At 40.9% G+C, this 17,500-nt stretch overlaps 1 protein-coding gene across 1 annotated transcript in view; it reads left to right on the forward strand.

The window, feature by feature from the left end:
- Positions 1-731: 731 nt before the first annotated feature.
- The window catches only part of LOC134444701 (NLR family CARD domain-containing protein 3-like), a gene marked incomplete at its 5' end in the record, with an annotated part of 26,648 nt that continues 9,879 nt past the window's right edge, over positions 732-17,500 (forward strand). Inside the window, 2 exons of the mRNA XM_063193929.1 lie at positions 732-881; positions 15,345-17,168. Of these exons, the coding sequence (XP_063049999.1) occupies positions 732-881; positions 15,345-17,168 (1,974 nt within the window). The remainder of the gene's footprint in view (positions 882-15,344; positions 17,169-17,500) is intronic.

Here is a 17,500-nt window from a genome sequence, read left to right on the forward strand (position 1 = left end):
TTTAAAAGTTCACAGCTCACGACACCCGTCCTCACACTACACGAGCCGACAGTCGGATGCGAGCAAAATGCTTCCACCGTACGACGCGACAGGCATGTTTCCCCGGTCTGCAGAGGAGGGAACATGCGCACCTGAGGTGGAGATGAGGTCGCGCTCAACAGCGAATCGCACGGCCCTATTCATATGTGCATGTGAAGTGTCAAATCGGGTCTTAGCACTGCTTTAACTGTGCAATTTACACACGAGCCACGACCAGAATTTCAAACCGTTTTGATTTTCTTGTCGTTACCCCATGTACACTGCACGATGCGAGACTCACGATTGACCTGCGATTGAGCAAGAAATCGTCCTGACTCCCAAAAAGTCGTGCGAGTGCCAAATCGCAAAAGTCTCACAGTGTAACCCAGCTTTAGTCTGCAATCCTCTGTGTCAAAGTAGCTGCACACATTTAGTGTCACTGAAGTTTGAACAGTAGGTGGCAGCAATGCAACATGCTGGATGCCAGCTGCCTAACTCCACAGAATGTTGAAGGGGACAAAGGGGAAAATTTGCGGGGAAAATGCGCCTTTACAGGAATTACGTGGCATCATGAAATTATGCGGAATATCATTGAATTTGCATGAATCCAATGTGGTGGTGGGTTGTAGTCATTCGCAGGCATTATTTTTTGAGTTGGTGTATGAGATGTTTAGTTAATATGATTTTATTCATATATGAGTGTATTCTTCCAGTCCACTTGATGTGAAGAGGCCAGACTCCCCTGTCCCCAGCTGTGTGAAAAGGCCAGACTCCCCTGTCGCCAGCTGTGTGAAGAGGTCAGACTCCCCTGTCGGCAGCTGTGTGAAGAGGTCAGACTCCCCTGTCGGCAGCTGTGTGAAGAGGTCAGACTCCCCTGTACCCAGCTGTGTGTTCATGGAATTGTTTGCGGCGGGTGGGGCTAGTTTACTAGGCTAGACTTTTGTATTAACCCTCAAGCGACCGACCTGTTTTTGCGACTAATCTGACCGAGCGGGGTCATTTATGACCCCAAGGAGTTTATATAGAAATACCACCCTATAAATTATTTTTTGGGGTTCATTCAAATTTATTTACATCTTGTACATACTTGTCCCTCATCTAAAGGAAAAAAATGAGAATTTGAACATTTTATTGTTTTGCTAAAAATTAGTCAAACTTACATACGTATATGCTAAATATGATGTATGCCCTCATTTGCATATGTAAACATCAAAATACAAAAAACATCCAATACATTTTTTCCTTCTCTCATCATCAGTAATCATCTGAGAAAGTTTCATGGTGATAGCTATCATTTTAATTTTTTAGCCTATTCACTTGTAGTAGTCTTACCGTAATAATACAGTATATTTATGCTAATTATGGAAATTGCTCAAAGTGAAACTTTGGGAAACCAAGCTAAATTCTATCCATTAGGCCCATAGATGATATTCCTGTACTCAACATTTATGGGTTCATGAAATCACAAGATCAGAGAATATGGTAATTTACATAGACAAAACCATGTCTCAATCATATAACCTTGTGCACACTCAAAATTTCTCTGAAACTTTTTTCTGGACATTGTAGCTGTGAAAAGGTGTCTTCCATATGTATTAGAGCAAAGAAATGATTCAACTGATGCTTCAGCCTTTGTATAGCCATATAATAAGGAAAATTCTAAAAACGCCATTGATTTCTACACTGATGACTTGTTTCCTCCCTCTTTGTTCATCAGGATGACTTCCATTTCATATTCACATCATGTGTCTAGGACCACTGTACCATTATATCAACAAATATGGAGCAATAACAGAGGAAATGCTACCTGGGTGCCCTCACATTATGCTTCGTTGGCTATCGCAGGGGTGCCCTATTTATTTATATTTTAATACTATAAATGTTTATATTATGAATATTTTAGGTCTGCTAACTATGGCCTGCCCCAAGACACAAAATACAAAAAGCAGAGTTTGAAAATTACAACAACAATGGACATTATAATGTTGAGTATCTCATGGATCCTCTCGGGGTCATAAATGACCCCAGAGGTGTTTTGATTATAAATCCCACATAGATGGTCCAAATCTCACAAAAATCATTCACAACATGCACAACATATGTATTGACAAACTCCTAGAAGGACAAGTTTTTCTGATGAAAATTGCAGAAATGGTGTATGAAAATATGTGCCCGGGGTCATAAATGACCCCAGTCGGTCGCTTTAGGGTTAAAGTTGAGGAAATGACAAAGACAATGAAACCGAAACACCTGTAATTTAAGACTGTGGGAGGTTTTAAGCCTAAATTGGACCAGCCTGGGGGCCATTCTTCCCTCCAGTGTGTGTGTGTGCATGTGTGTGAGTGCGTGAGTGTGTGTGCATGTGTGGTGTGTGTGTGTAAGAGGTGAGGTGGGATGTGGTGGCGGGTTGTGGTCATTCACAGCCATTTTTTATGAGTAGGTGTATGAGATGTTTATTTAATGTGATTTTATTCATATGTGAGTGTATTCTTTCAGCCCACTTGATGTGAAGAGGCCAGGCTCCCCTGTCCCCAGCTGTGTGTCCATCAAGAGTGACCAGTCCATGGATAAACCACTGCGTTTTGGAAAAGGAGACTCCTCTGATCAGAAGTAAGACACATAGTGAGACACATATCAAACCAAAACATTCTGTTAGTGCTAGTATGTGTGTGTGGGTCTGTGTCTGTGTGTCTGTGTTTTACAGTCTTCCTGGATTTTCATGATGCGTTTGGCACTCTGCCCCATAATGTCATGTTTCACAAACTGGAATAAATAGGATTACCAAAGCTCTACACAAATGTTATTAAGACATTTATGCTAACTCCTTTATTCAAGTTATATGTGGGAAAGCATGAAAGAGCCAGTGCTGTTTAAAGTCGGCATCAAGACTGGGTGCCCATAGAGCGCCTTTAACTTTATTCCTCTAACCACTCTTGGCTTAAATGAATATAACATATCAGTGCATGTCCGCAGGTGTGCGCTCCCCTAACCCCTTACTGTATGGTGCAATTGACAATTCAGCTTCCACCCCCACTCTCATGTGATGGAATTAAAACGGCATTGATCATTACCTGGGGAAAATCTAGACCACTGATAGGAAGGATTGTGATACAATATGTTCTGTTTTTATACATTGTAATATAATAGTCAGGAGTTTAACCATTTGAAATATTTTCCTTCCAGTGTTTCACAGCAGATATCTAAGAAGTCCAAGAAGATGGACAGAAGCGGACAAGAGGAGGAAAAAAGAGGAGATATAGAGGGGTATTCTGCAGACCACAGGTCAGCTTGGCTCATTGATTCAATCAATTGTGTGTATTTCACCTTTAACCTTTTGACACCCCCCCCCCCCCCATCCCTCATAACTTAGGAACCGAATGGCGTATGACCACCAAACTTGGAGAGGATGATCTTCAGCCAAAGATCTATGAATGACATCAGTTTGGTGTCATTATTGGATATTATGACATCATTATGACGTCATTTCCTAATTTTATTGCCTGTTATTATTTACTTCAGACCACTACAAATGTTCACAAGGGTGTCTGATGCTGATGAAAATGTAAAAAAAATATGAAAAGTGATGATGATGAGACTTAGATCAGTGATTTTTGGTCAGGCGTACCTGTCAGAAAACCGTTGCCATGGCAACAACAAAAAATATAAACCTAATCTTTTGGTATCACACTGTTGCCAACTTCATTTTAGGAAAAGTCACAAAGTTTTGTAGTCATAGCTTTAGTCATTCAGGAGTTATACGACATCAAAGTTGGTGCGGGCACTTTTAGCCCCCCCCCCCGGTCTGGATAGGGTTAAGCAGAGCCGGTTCTGACTTACATGGAGCCATGGGTAAAAATATGCCTAGGGGTCCTCCTAACTAAAATCAAGTTGTCATTGTTTAATGTGCAAACAACAAACAATGATTCAGTTTTGATATATGTTGGACATATAAAGTTGGGCATATGCAGTTCTATTTCACTCCTTGAATTCATATTTAAGATGCAGGTTTATTGTGAATATAAATATGGATTATTGTGAATAATGTGTTCATTATATATTATGGTTCACCTTCCTCATACCACAAGTTTTGTTCCTTCACCAAGAGGTCTGCATACCGTAAAGTACCAAGTAATAGCCCAGACTATTATTTGTCTGAATCACGCAAGAGACCCGGCGCGTATTTGAGACAGGTGGCTATTTGGGACAGGCGATTAATCAACAGAGACCAGTGGCATGATTGAGGCACCGAGTTACAAACAAACACAGTAGGCCCTAGACATACCGGTATTGCTGGTATGCACCCACTCCCAAAAATGATACAATATCAGTGGGATTCCATCCTGGTCAGAGTATGCCTGCAGCAGTAAGTGCAGCATTCAATTTGCAGTAGCTCTGCTCACCACGGGCCCACGGGCGCCTAATCAAAGACTGTGCGTGACGTAGCTAATGGTTGAAAATAACACACCTACCGGTAGGCCTTAGTAAAGTTGATGTGTTTTAAGTGCGATTGCAATGGTATCGGAATGAAACAATGTGTACTAGCAGGCATGGAATGGATCTTCGCACATCAAAGGTAGGATATGGTTTCCTTCATATTGCCCGCCGCGGCAAACACTTAAAAAAACATTAGTTCCCTTTGATTGCGTCTTTGCCATGTTTAACAAATATGTTTCATATAATTTCCGAGCATTACATTCATGGCATCATACAGCTGTCTGACAAATAGCTAGTGCTAAGTTCATCTAGAGAGTTCGATATGGGTTGCATTTTACTGTGTTGGTCATGTATAGGCTGTCTTACCAGCAAACACATGTTGTTTTGGAAAGCATTAAAGTTTCAACGGCTTCATGTCCGAGGCATAGGAGTAGAGTATGGATGTTCAAGCGTATTTTGCACACGGGATGTGTGTTCATTGCTATGCTGTGTTTGCTATTGGTTGTTGCGGCTTTGGGATGCAACTAACAAGTGATTGTGATGTAAACTCTTGGCATGCATGATGCAGCAGGCACGCTGCATGTACTTTAGTCCAAAGTTATGATAAACTTATATAAACTTTTGAGTGTGAAAAGTGCTTAGTTTGCATTAAGTATGGTGTGGTACATGATAGACGTCCGTAGTCTATGACTGTGTTGAGAGAACAGGAGGTCGGGGAAGTCAAGGCAGTTTAAAAGACTTTCTTTAACCAATGGTAAAGCGAACACATCTTAAGTCTCGCACAGTAAAACGTCCTCATCACCAATGTCTGTTTGTTAAACGGAAGCATCTGCAGGTATACCCTCGGAATGCCCCATGCTACTCTTACACACGCTAGCTGTCTTTGGACATTTACAAAGGGTATTCCCCAAATAGATGATGTAGATGGGATCACCCACCCATGTCAAACGCTATTGGCTAAAAAACGTCTGTCAAACTACGGCTCAGAGGTTGAGAAATATTACGGTAGACCCAGTTAGAACAACATAGAAATGATATGTCTATTATCACAGAACAAAATGATACAACAGTGTAAGTGTGGATGATGAAGAAATCATTTCATCTATTCATCCATCTGTGGTAGAAAAGAAAGGTGCGATCCAAAACAATTTAATTAATTAATTAATTAATTCATTCATTCATTCATTCATTTGAATTTGCGTATTCACTTTAGGTAAGGAAAAGGTGCAATCCAAAGTCATTTAAATATAAGAATAATTTGAAGTTTAACTTGTAGCTTAGGCCTAGCTTCAATTGTTTTAGAGTAAGGTGCAAAGTAATTTATGCCCGTGTAATTTTTTCCCTGGAAATAATGAAGTTGCGTTCAATAGATAAGAGTACATGAAAGCATTTGCCGACACGTTTGCATCTTGCAAGTGTTAGATTTATGAAAATGACCCTCATTTAAACTAGCAATGACATAACACGTGACAGTCGACTTTACGGTACTTCGCCATTTGTTTTTGTAGTTTTAAGTCTGACTTCAGATGTCGATGTGTTTGAAGTTATGTTATGATTGTTGCGGACATCTGTTATTTATTGCATTTAGGGTGGTGGAAAAGCGGTAAGTGTTAATGGGGTAGGAAATGACAGCGCTCATCCTTAACTCATTGGCTGCCTTGGGCGGCGAATGACGTCATTTCGAATAGTGACGCCCCCTGCCTTTGACGGCGTTCGCCGATAATTGCGTTTTTTTTACAGCCACGCCTTGAGGACGGTCTGACCTATGTTGTGTATAAATTTCACGCCTCTAGGCATGTTCTAACTGTTCCTGTAGGTGGCAGAAGTGTCCTTAGGAACAGTCAGGGCAGGGCATTAGCTCAGAGCAAGAGGAAATGTCAAGACAAAAACATCCCTTTAATTATAATCTCAAAAGTAGCATAGCAAAATCATTTTTGAAAGTAAAGCACCTGTGACAGTAGTCTACTTTCTTGCCCTCTGATTTTAACACAGGTAGGCTAATGATTTTAGTGTCAGAGCCTCACAAAAAAATATTCCTCTCATGAACAAATACAACTCCCCCCTTTTGATATCTAGTTAGTAGGCTTTGTAGCTAGCTTGCCCAAAATACACCATGTTCAATCAGAGATGATCTGTGTGGCAACCGTTTCATTCTGGATATGTGATCAGCCTACACAATATCAGGATGATGCGTACAAAAGATCATCTAACAGGAAAATGCACTAGTATGCCATACTATTAGGGGGGGGTGTAAATACCAAATACCACAATAGCCCTGATTTTCTGATGCTACCACATGTTTGAAACACTGCTGTGTAATTTTTTTGAAAAAATCTTCCAAAAAAAAACCCCTACCCCAGAAATTACTTTTCCCACCCAAAAAGATGCGTTTTTCGCCTATTTTGCCAGTTTATCCACAGTTATCCAAGAACTACACATGAGTATGTTCATGATTTCCCATTTAATAGTCTAAAATGTATGATGCTATATCACAGTAGAACTTTGAGCTATATAAGTACAATGTCAAGGTCATAATAGAGGTCAAAGGTTACAAAATATCAATTTTTAAGGGGAAAATATGTGATTTTCAACTGCTGTTCCAGTACAATGCACTAATTATTTCCCATATTAGCAATTTTATGGTCTTACATGTGGCATAGCATATCAAAGTTGTAATTTGAAATATGCAAGTGCAATGTCAAGGTCATAATAAAGGTCAAAAGTTACAAAATATCGATTTTTAAGGAAAAAATTGTCATTGGGTTGCTGACCCAGTGCAACACACAGATTATGTTCATAATGGTCCATTTAATGATCTTAGGTCTTTGAACTATGCAAGTACAATGGGTCAAGGTCATAATACAGGTCAAAGGTTACAAAATATTGATGGGGGGGGTGCGATTTTAAAACTAATGTGAAAATGAATAAACCTGAAATATTAACACACATTTGATCTAGCTCTTGACTTTTCTAATCATACATATTGCTAATGTGTCACAATAATGTGGTGTAAAGAACAAAAGGGACCTAAGAGACAAAGGTCAAGCAAGTTGGATGACCCAAGTGAAAACGATAAATCAGTTAACTTTATGTGCATCGCACCAATTTCAAATCAGATCTACATGTTGCTACTATGCTTAGAAAAGCGTAATGTGTAATGTGTAATGTGTGTTTATTATTCAGGGCCAATACCCTCTTCCATCATAACTGAAGTTTCACATGTGAAGAACAATTAACAACAACAGCATCAATGTTACCAATGGTGAATGTGCCTTTCTTGATGTTTTTTGGTTCATGCAAATTGCTCTTTGTCTCTTTGTAAGCATAGGCTTCACTTGTGGATACCAGGCCCTCAAACAGACTTCACGAAGGCTATTTCTGACCAGTTGAGCAGAAACATACACATCAGTACCCTGCAAACCTCATTTTTCAGGGCTCTGGCAGTGCTTTTCCTGTGCCACCTGTCCCAAGGAAGGAGATGGTGATCCCACTTCCAAGTTTTAAAACCGTTCTAGTCTCCTATACGTCCCCTGGTGTAACTGCATGTCTCTTGACATCTCGTCCATGCTCTGGACACTCTGCTTCTTCACAGCACACATTGATGTGGTATCTTGGATGGATAACAGCTGAGTAAATTTAGTGGATGATAGACACCAACCCATGGTAACTCCAGGGGTGGGACATTGAAAACATGCATGTGACCAAAAAACAGCCAGAAAGGATGGAAAAAGAGAGATAGGCTGTGCCACCACCTACAGGATAACTCTGTTTTGGGGCTTGTTTATATTACCTTTACCATTTCTACCCACTGTTAAATTTGCACAACAGTAGTCAAATGGACTCACAGTGTTGCTTCCTAACTGGACAGGCTGATATCACAAAAGTGATCCACACTGATCATTGTGACATAAAAGAGACGCGCAGAGCCTATGTTCCAACCTTATTGTCCTCAAATTTGTAATGACCAAGTCTTAATCTCTTATCTAAGGCTCTCATGTCAATGTTGTTATGATGTAGTTGAGTCATTCCAGCAAAGTCTGATTGGGTCTGAACTGATCATGGAATGTAGGTGGGCGCATCTGTACAAAGAGGCTATATTCCATGATCAGTTCACATGATTTTTAAGCAATTTTGATCACTTTAACCCTCAATATAACCTAGAAATAAGATATTGCATTGTGTAAAATATTGGCATACCACATAAGTAGCCATTTAAGTGCCCTTAGTTAACTTTCTACACTGAAACATCAAAAATAGGCATTTTAAACCATTTTCGTGACCTTTGACCTTAAGTAGGACTGACACTACACATTTTGCTGCTCACTTACAGTATGGCATGGTACATGAAATACCAGTCAATAGCCCAGTATGACCATATTTCAATTCTGCACTCCATAAAAGATGGGGAACCATGGAAAAATGGTAAAATAGGCATTTAAGACCATATTGATGACCTTTGACCTTGAATATGACCTTGACATTTGACTTTTTTTTGCTCAAAATACACCTCCAGCATGGCATGCCACATGAAATGCCAGTAGATGATCCAGCATGGATATATTTTTACTCTGTACCTCATAAAACATTGGGAACTATGGACAATTAGCACAAAAACAGGCGTTTTGGGGGTTAAAAAGTAATTTCTGGGGTAGGGGGGGGTTTTCGGGCTTGATTTTCAAAATTTTTACATCAATGTATTCCTAAGACATGGTAGCATTAGAAAATCTGGGCTAAAGTTGAATCTGAACATTTTCATCAAATAACACCCCTCCCTAATAGTATGGGGGCTGGTGGTGATAGTAGTCACCTCAGTTGGGGATGCTAGTTCGCTACGCTACTTAGCTACAACTTACAACTAAGCCTAAATAAAGGAGCCTGGGTAAGTCAACTATTCTAACTCATTCTACAGTTACTTTTTATGGATCTGTACAGTATGATCAGCTTACTGTATCATCAAAAAAAGACAGGGGGGTTGCAGATTCCCAGAACAGAGTAGCCTTGTGTGGTCAGATGTATTCAGCTCACATGAGAAAACATTGTTTAGCCTCAGACCAGCTAGCCTTCACCACTCCAATCGGCTTGTGAAATGTTGGATATGTGATCAGTACTTTCAGGCCCGTTTCTAGGATTTGGGGGGCCCAAGGCAAAGGGGTTGTTGGGGGCCCTAGAACATTTTCTTTTGGACGGGGGAGCTTGTCGGGACAGCCACAGCTCCAGAATCTCTGTTTCGGATGGGCCAGACCATTTCTGGATGGCACTTCAGTCATAGTCACATAGCCTACCATTACAACATAATGTCACAGAATCCATGTAAACCTAATGATACAAACAGGAAGTTACCTCATACTTAGACAGTGCGTTTAGGCCAGAGCCATCTAATATCAGAGTTACGCCACTCCCATAGACCTCTATGGACCAATCTTTCCACAGCAATGGCGGCTCTCATGGAGCCTCACTGAGCTTTAACATGGAAATCCCCATTGACTTTAGTTCTATTAGAAGTTACTTAGTTCCAGGAGGTGGCCGTAGAACACAGAAAATGTGGTAAAGGTAATGTAATTTGTTTGTACTTAATCTTTGTTTGGTATGTGATGGTTCTGTGTTAGTTTCCAACGAACAGAAGTTTACATTTTAATCTACGCAAATCACATCACCAACCGACTTCCTGGTCCCCGGTTTGCGCAACTCTGTTATTAGATGGCTCTGGTTTAGGCTATGCAGGGAAACACATATATGATGGGCAACGAATGTATAGGCCTAACGCACAAGCATACACCAGCATTTTCTGTGAGGAAATGCAATCTAGTTATTATGATAACTTATCCCTACAGTTCATGAAACTTCATGAATAAAGACATGGGCAAATATAGCCCATAAAATTCAATAGGCTCATACTTTCTCATGTAGGCTAATTGAATGTCCTGTTGTTTACTGTAACCTGGCCTATCTCACATAGGCCTATGGTTTTTTGACCCTACCACCAAAATCATGATCTGCATTGCCAATCACAAATAAAGAATTAGGTCTAATCTTTCCAACCGCTTTTAAAATCTAACCGAGGGTGAACTATTTGTGCACAAATAAGTATTGACTCATAAAACTCATAAAAGTCCAGAAACCCAAGGCTGAGAAACTGATGAACAGGCACAGTGGGGGGTTTGGGGGATATGATATTGGTAAGCAAGAATTATGTAACCAAGCCAAGGGGGGTCTGCCCCAGACGGTATTTAAAATAAATAAATAAATAAATAAACGCTCTCAAAAGGCGCATTTTAAGCAGACAACCTCCCTGCTACTACTCTGTCATTTTTCTATACGCTGCGTTTCGTATTGCATCCATCACGCACTTCTAAATATAAGACAATCCAAACACAACACAAAAGTTGTGTTGTAACAGCCTTCCGATTACAGTAACAATTCACATTTAATGCAATAAACAATAGGCTAACACATCAGCGCAGTCATCATTCCAGAAGGGGTGTGTGTTCTTCTGAACCAGGTGATGAATGAAATCACCTGCATTACTCCGTGGTTACAAACAGGCTAAAAATATCCCAGTGTCCTTACCTTGAGTTGTCTTGACCGCAGAATGTCTCCCAACCAACACATTTCCATTATGGTCCCAAATTCCAGTTTGTAATCTACATCATCGCTGATTAGATAGCAAGAAAGGGATTGTGCCACAATTTAGCTAGGCTATCCCACGCAGCTCACTTGTGTTGACTCATGTTATCTGAAATATAGGTCACGGAAAACTGTTCCGTGTCGAGAAACGGCGCGTTATTGAACAATCTCTTGATGTTTGCACAGTGCTTGTTAGGCTACAGCACTTCACAGACTGACACTGTAAATTAAGCATCTCGCCGTCTATTGTGCGATGTCAACTGGACTGGGACAGTTTGGTTGCAGTACAGAGAGTAATGCTGTCTTCGAGAGTAACTCTTATGATAAAAACTGTCTGGAGCCAAAAAATATGATATGTAAACTGGCGTCTGTGCAACATTCACAGAGAGAGATTATGTCCCTCCATCTTCAGTTTGTATTTGCGCTGGATTTGACGCTTTCTCTGATTGGAAGGGGGGCCCCCTCCAGCTGGGGGTACTTTGACCAAACTGTCGCTGCACTTTAACTTTCGGCACTTGACTTGACGCTGTCGCTGATGCAAACCAATTGGAAGGGGGGCCCCCTCGAGCAGGGGGTATTAGAGAGGCGCTGTTGCTTCCCTCGCAGCAGAGCCCTCCATACAGAGATGACAGTGTCTTATTATAAAGCTGTTTAAAATCGTCATTGCAGTTGAATACACACTGTCGTCCTTGGGGGCCCCTCCTACCCGGGGGCCCTAGGCAACTGCCTACATTGCTTACCTTAACGTAATGGGCCTGAGTACTTTATCAAAAGAAAATGCATTGAACAATATATGACAAATCACTATAGCAGAAACATGATGACAGTAATCATCAATCTGCAAATCGTCCGCTCTGCCAAAGAAGCAGCTTTAAGCTGGACTGCCTGCCTCCCCTTCACACACACACACCCACACACACATCCACGGTACTGGAGGAGGAAACAAACCAGCTGTGATTCGTTCCCCAACAAGAAGAGAGCACAAATAAACAGGAGGACGATGAGACAGTATTTCTGTGAGTTTACGGAGTTTCGTGCACCTGCTGTCATGATCCATTGTGCGCGCCAGCAACAAACCAAAACACTCTTGTTTTGAGAAAACCCCGTTATATTTCTGTACATTATTAGGTTGAAAAGATCATACAAAGTAGAAAATATGTCTTTATTACTTAGTAAACTTTCATGTAAAGATCAAATTTGGCAATAGGCAGCCCAGTTTCAATGAGCAGCATAGTTGCAGTACCTTTTTGACCATTTGTGTCTTTAACACTAGAACTACCAGGATTTTTCTGCCTACCTAGAAGTACCAGAGAGGGGTCATTTGACCCGGCGGCTTTTACCTAATACACTAAATCACTCATTTTGTTATGGTAATGAGGCTGTTAGGGGCCGTGTGTGGGGTGAGGGGTGAGGGGGTCACACCTTACAGTGCTAACAGCCAAGACAAACAGGGACAGACAGCTTCTTCCCAAGGGCTGTCAGCCTCCAAAATCACCACAGGTAAATAGCAACTTGCATGAAGATATCAGCAGCAAAGACAGATAGCACAGTTTGGCGGACAGTGTGTTACAGTTTTTCTCAATTGGTTTGGCTCATTTCTTGAAACTGAGATGTCATTCTCAAAACATGGACAAATCCCAAAACTAATTTGCAGTTCCTCACAACAGAATGGCATTGCTTTCATCAAATTTCAAATGCTTTTGTACATGTCTCAATCATTTAGTACATCCTTGCAAATGGCTATGTACAAGTATCCTACAGTTAACACAATCAGCTTACATTTAGTAGAATTTTCAAATGAATGTACCTTGCTGATCTATCCCAATTGGTTGATTCTCAGTGTAATGGTTGTCCTGAAAACATGTCAGCACATTTTCTTCATATAAGTCATCAATGAATGTGTGAATGTCGTGATCATGACGACTGCAACCAGATAATGGTTGAATTACAGTTTTCTCGATTGGTTTGGCTCATTTCTTGAAACTGAGATGACATTCCTATAACCATTGGGTCATTTGGCCAAGCATTCTTACACTTCTGCACAACAGTTCAGATAACTAGCAAAATGTCATATACCTCCCAAAACACCTCATTCTTGCATCAGCACTAAACCGTCTCACAAGTAAATAGTCAGTACCATCAAAATGGCATAGATCCTTCTCAATTACTTTGGCTCATTTGCATTCATTTAGTCCTTCTGTCAAAATAAACTGGATGGTTCAGCATAACTACATGGATCCTCAACACTCGCTCATATCACCACAAAAACAGTTTACCCATGTGTCAAAACTAAATTTCTTCCCCACATATATCATCAGTACCCCCAAAATACATTGTCCCTTTGCCATTGTGTAAGCACTGCCAGTCAAAATGTTTAGGTGTTTTATCTACGTTCAGCTAACAGATTTCGACTATGTATAAAAATGAAAAAGTGAGTGAAACCATTGAAGTTTGACAACACAGATAATTTACCAAGGACATTTATCAGTAACTTTCTTTACTGTAAATTCATATACAGAAAGTAATGCCCATATATCACAGGTTTCTCATGGGTTTGGCTCATTTCTCAAAACAGAGATAACGTTCTCAAAATAACATGGATAAATGCCAAAGCAACTAGCAATTGTTCAAAACAGAATGTCGTTTGAAAAAATGTCATGAAATTAGCCAAATAACAGAGGAAACTGTAGTATACACGGTTGTAAAATTATTTTCTACTAACTAGTTAAGTTACAATACCATCTGACCTGTTGAACACTGTCATGAATTTACTATGTAATGAAATTCTTAAAATATGATGTCCTTGACTGTTTTGGGAATTGCGTAGACCACTTTGCATATGATGACTTACACAATGAAATAATGCTGACGTGTTCTGGAAAGGGCAACCATTAGACTGAGAATTGTCTAATTCGTTTAGATAAGCAAGGTCAATTTATTTGGAAAATGTGCTAAATGTATGCTGAATCTGTCAACTGAAGGGTATTTGTACATATCCATCTGCAGAGATGTACTAAACATTTGAGACATGTACAAAGCATTTGATATCTGATGAAAGCAATGAAAAATGCCATTCTGTTTTGGGAAATTGCAAGTTGGTTTGGGGATTTGTCCGTGTTGTTTTGAGAATGTCATCTTAGTTTTGAGAAATTAGCCAAACCAATCAAGAAAAACTGTAACGTGTGAATCTCCCATGCCATGTGACCATAACGACTCATGTGAATGCAACCTGGCAATTGTTAGATGGATAAATACCAGTGCATGTGGACTACTGCTTCATTTCCCTCAAGAATTTTGTGGTGAAAGAAGCTCCTCTCCAAGGAACGAAGATGCAGAGATACAGCACTCAACAGGCATTGGAAATGATCCACACACGCACGCACTCACACACACACTCTGTGTCTCAAGTGACAGCTGTGAGCTGCTAACAGCCACATTTCCACAACAAAAGGAGTGTCCGCAGGGGGTCCCAAAGGGTCAAATGACCCCCTTGTGGGGCTTTTAGGTAAAAAGGTCAATTGACCCCTCCGTGGTAGTTCTAGTGTTAAATTAATATCATCTTGTTTTCTTTGCCTTTTTTGAGACATTGGAAACATTGCATCTATGTTATTTTCACCATTTAAGATTTTCTACAAAAAAATGATCTAAATGACAATATTTTATTTTAAAAATCGGAGGAAATGTTGTCGGTAGTTCATATAATGAAATAACAATGTCTGTTTTTCCTCAAACACATACCTATCCAGAGAAAAAAAATTAAAATTTCAAAGTGGTCTATCAATTTTTGCCAGAGCTAGTATGTAAGCTCATTCTTCAGTATCTTGGCAGGAAATGAGAAAAAAGTGGACCACTAAGCAAATGTAGTAGAGAAGACATTATTAACTAAATAGTTTGCCGAAAATGTCAATGAAATGTGGTATCGTACTGAAGAGTCTAAATTGTGTATAGCTGAAGTTCTGCAGAGATGCACTAATAATTCATTAGTTAGGTAGTTACTCCACCCACACAGTAGTTTGCTGTGATGCTGTCCAGTGCAACACTTTGGTATGCTGGTATTCTTTGAAGATCACAGTAGAATACTGCGATATGAAGGTTAGGTGACAAACAGCAAATAATACAATGATTTCACAGTAATTTGCTATGTGTCATGTGATCATTACAGTAGCATAGTTTAACAGAACATCACAGTAATTGTGACAATTCACAGTAAATTATTGTGAAATCTGTGTGTTTATTTTTGCAGTGTATCATATTGGTTTGATTTACAGATGTAAGGTGATTTGTGAGATACTGCAGGATCATAAACACCTTCTGAAAGACAGATTTCAGTGTTTGACTGAAGGAATCTCAAGGCAGGGAAACCCCACACTCCTCAATGAGATCTACACAGAGCTCTACATCACAGAGGGGGGCAGTGGAGAGGTCAATGAAGAACATGAGGTCAGACAGATTGAGGCAGCATCCAAGAGATCAGATGCATATGACAAACCAATCAAATGCAACGACATCTTTAAACCCTTACCTGGACAAGAAAAGGACATTCGAGCTGTGCTGACAAAGGGAGTGGCTGGCATTGGGAAAACGCTCTCTGTGCAGAAGTTCATTCTGGACTGGGCTGAAGAAAAAGCCAATCAGGATGTCCACTTCATATTTCCTCTGCCTTTCCGTGAGCTTAACCTAGTGAAGGAGGAACCTCTCAATTTAGTTGGTCTGATTAAACGATTCTTTGGTGACATCCATGATATCAGCATTTTCACTGATGACAAATGCAAAGTTCTGTTCATCTTAGATGGTCTTGATGAGTGCCGGATTCCTCTGAATTTCAACTCCACCTCAAAGTGTTGTGATGTAACAGAAGCAACCACAGTGTCTGCTTTGCTGACCAACCTCATCAAGGGGAATATGCTGCCCTCTGCCCTCCTGTGGATCACCTCCAGACCAGCAGCAGCCAATCAGATCCCTCCTGAGTGTGTGGACCAGGTGACAGAAGTACGGGGGTTCAATGACCCCCAGAAGGAGGAGTACTTCAGGAAGAGAGTCAGTGATGAGGACCTGGCTAGCAGAACCATTGGCCACCTGAAGTCATGCAGGAGCCTCTTCATCATGTGCCACATTCCTGTCTTCTGCTGGATTGCAGCCACTGTGCTAGAGATAATGTTTGGAGAAAGAAACACAGGAGAGATCCCCAAGACTCTCACTCAAATGTACACACACTTCCTGATTATTCAGACACAGACCAAGCAGAAGTACACTGAAAGAAAAGAGACAGAGGAAGGGATGATTTTCAAGCTGGGGAAACTTGCTTTTCAGCAGCTGCAGAAGGGCAATCTGATTTTCTATGAGCAGGACCTGAGAGAGTGCGGCATTGACATCACAGAGGCATCAGTGTACTCAGGAGTGTGTACCCAGATCTTCAAAGAGGAGGCTGGGCTGTACCAGGGGAAGGTGTTCTGCTTTGTGCATCTCAGCATTCAGGAGCACCTTGCAGCATTATATGTGCATCTGACCTTCATCGTCCACAAGGAAAATGTTCTTAACCCTGCAACCGCAAGGCCAGCCACCTTTATGTCTAAGCTTGCTCAATTCACATCCCAGATTGCTCAGATGTTCTGGGCTGCCCCTGTGTTCGTCTATGATCTGCACAAGACAGCAGTAGATTGGGCCTTACATAGTCACAACGGTCATCTAGACCTTTTCCTCCGCTTCCTCATGGGCCTATCACTGGAGTACAATCAGAATATCTTGAAAGCTCTGCTACAACAGGGAACCATCCAATCACAGAGCACAGATGACACTGTCCAGTACATCAAGCAGACGATCAGGGAGAATCCCTCATCAGAGAAATGCATGAATCTGTTCCACTGCCTCAATGAGCTGAATGACCAGTCCCTAGTGGAGGAAATCCAAAGCTACCTGAAGACATCAGGAGGTCTAAAGGAAGCCAAACTATCCCCTGCACAGTGGTCAGCTGTGGTGTTTGTGCTACTGACCTCAGATCAGCAGCTGGATGAATTTGACCTGAATAAATATGGAGGATCAGAGGAAGGTCTGCTGAGGCTGATGCCTGTGGTCAAGGCCTCAAGATCAGCAAAGTAAGTCAATCAAAAAACACCACTATAATCATGAAGTGTGTGTGTGTGTGTGTGTGTGTGTGTGTGTGTGTGTGTGTGTGTGTGTGTGTGTGTGTGTGTGTGTGTGTCTGTCTTTCTGTCTGTCTGTCTGTCTGTCTGTCTGTCTGTGTGTGTCTGTGTCTGTGTCTGTGTCTGTCTGTCTGTGTGTGTGTGTGTTGTAAAAGTGTCAGCTTATTGAGGTGTATCATGATCAGTATCAGATAGTTGAGTGTGTGCATACGTGCGTGTGTGTGTGTGTGTGTGTGTGTGTGTGTGTGTGTGTGTGTGTGTGTGTGTGTGTGTGTGTGTGTGTG

This window comes from Engraulis encrasicolus, unplaced genomic scaffold, assembly GCF_034702125.1.
Source record: "Engraulis encrasicolus isolate BLACKSEA-1 unplaced genomic scaffold, IST_EnEncr_1.0 scaffold_67_np1212, whole genome shotgun sequence".
Taxonomy (NCBI): domain Eukaryota; kingdom Metazoa; phylum Chordata; class Actinopteri; order Clupeiformes; family Engraulidae; genus Engraulis; species Engraulis encrasicolus.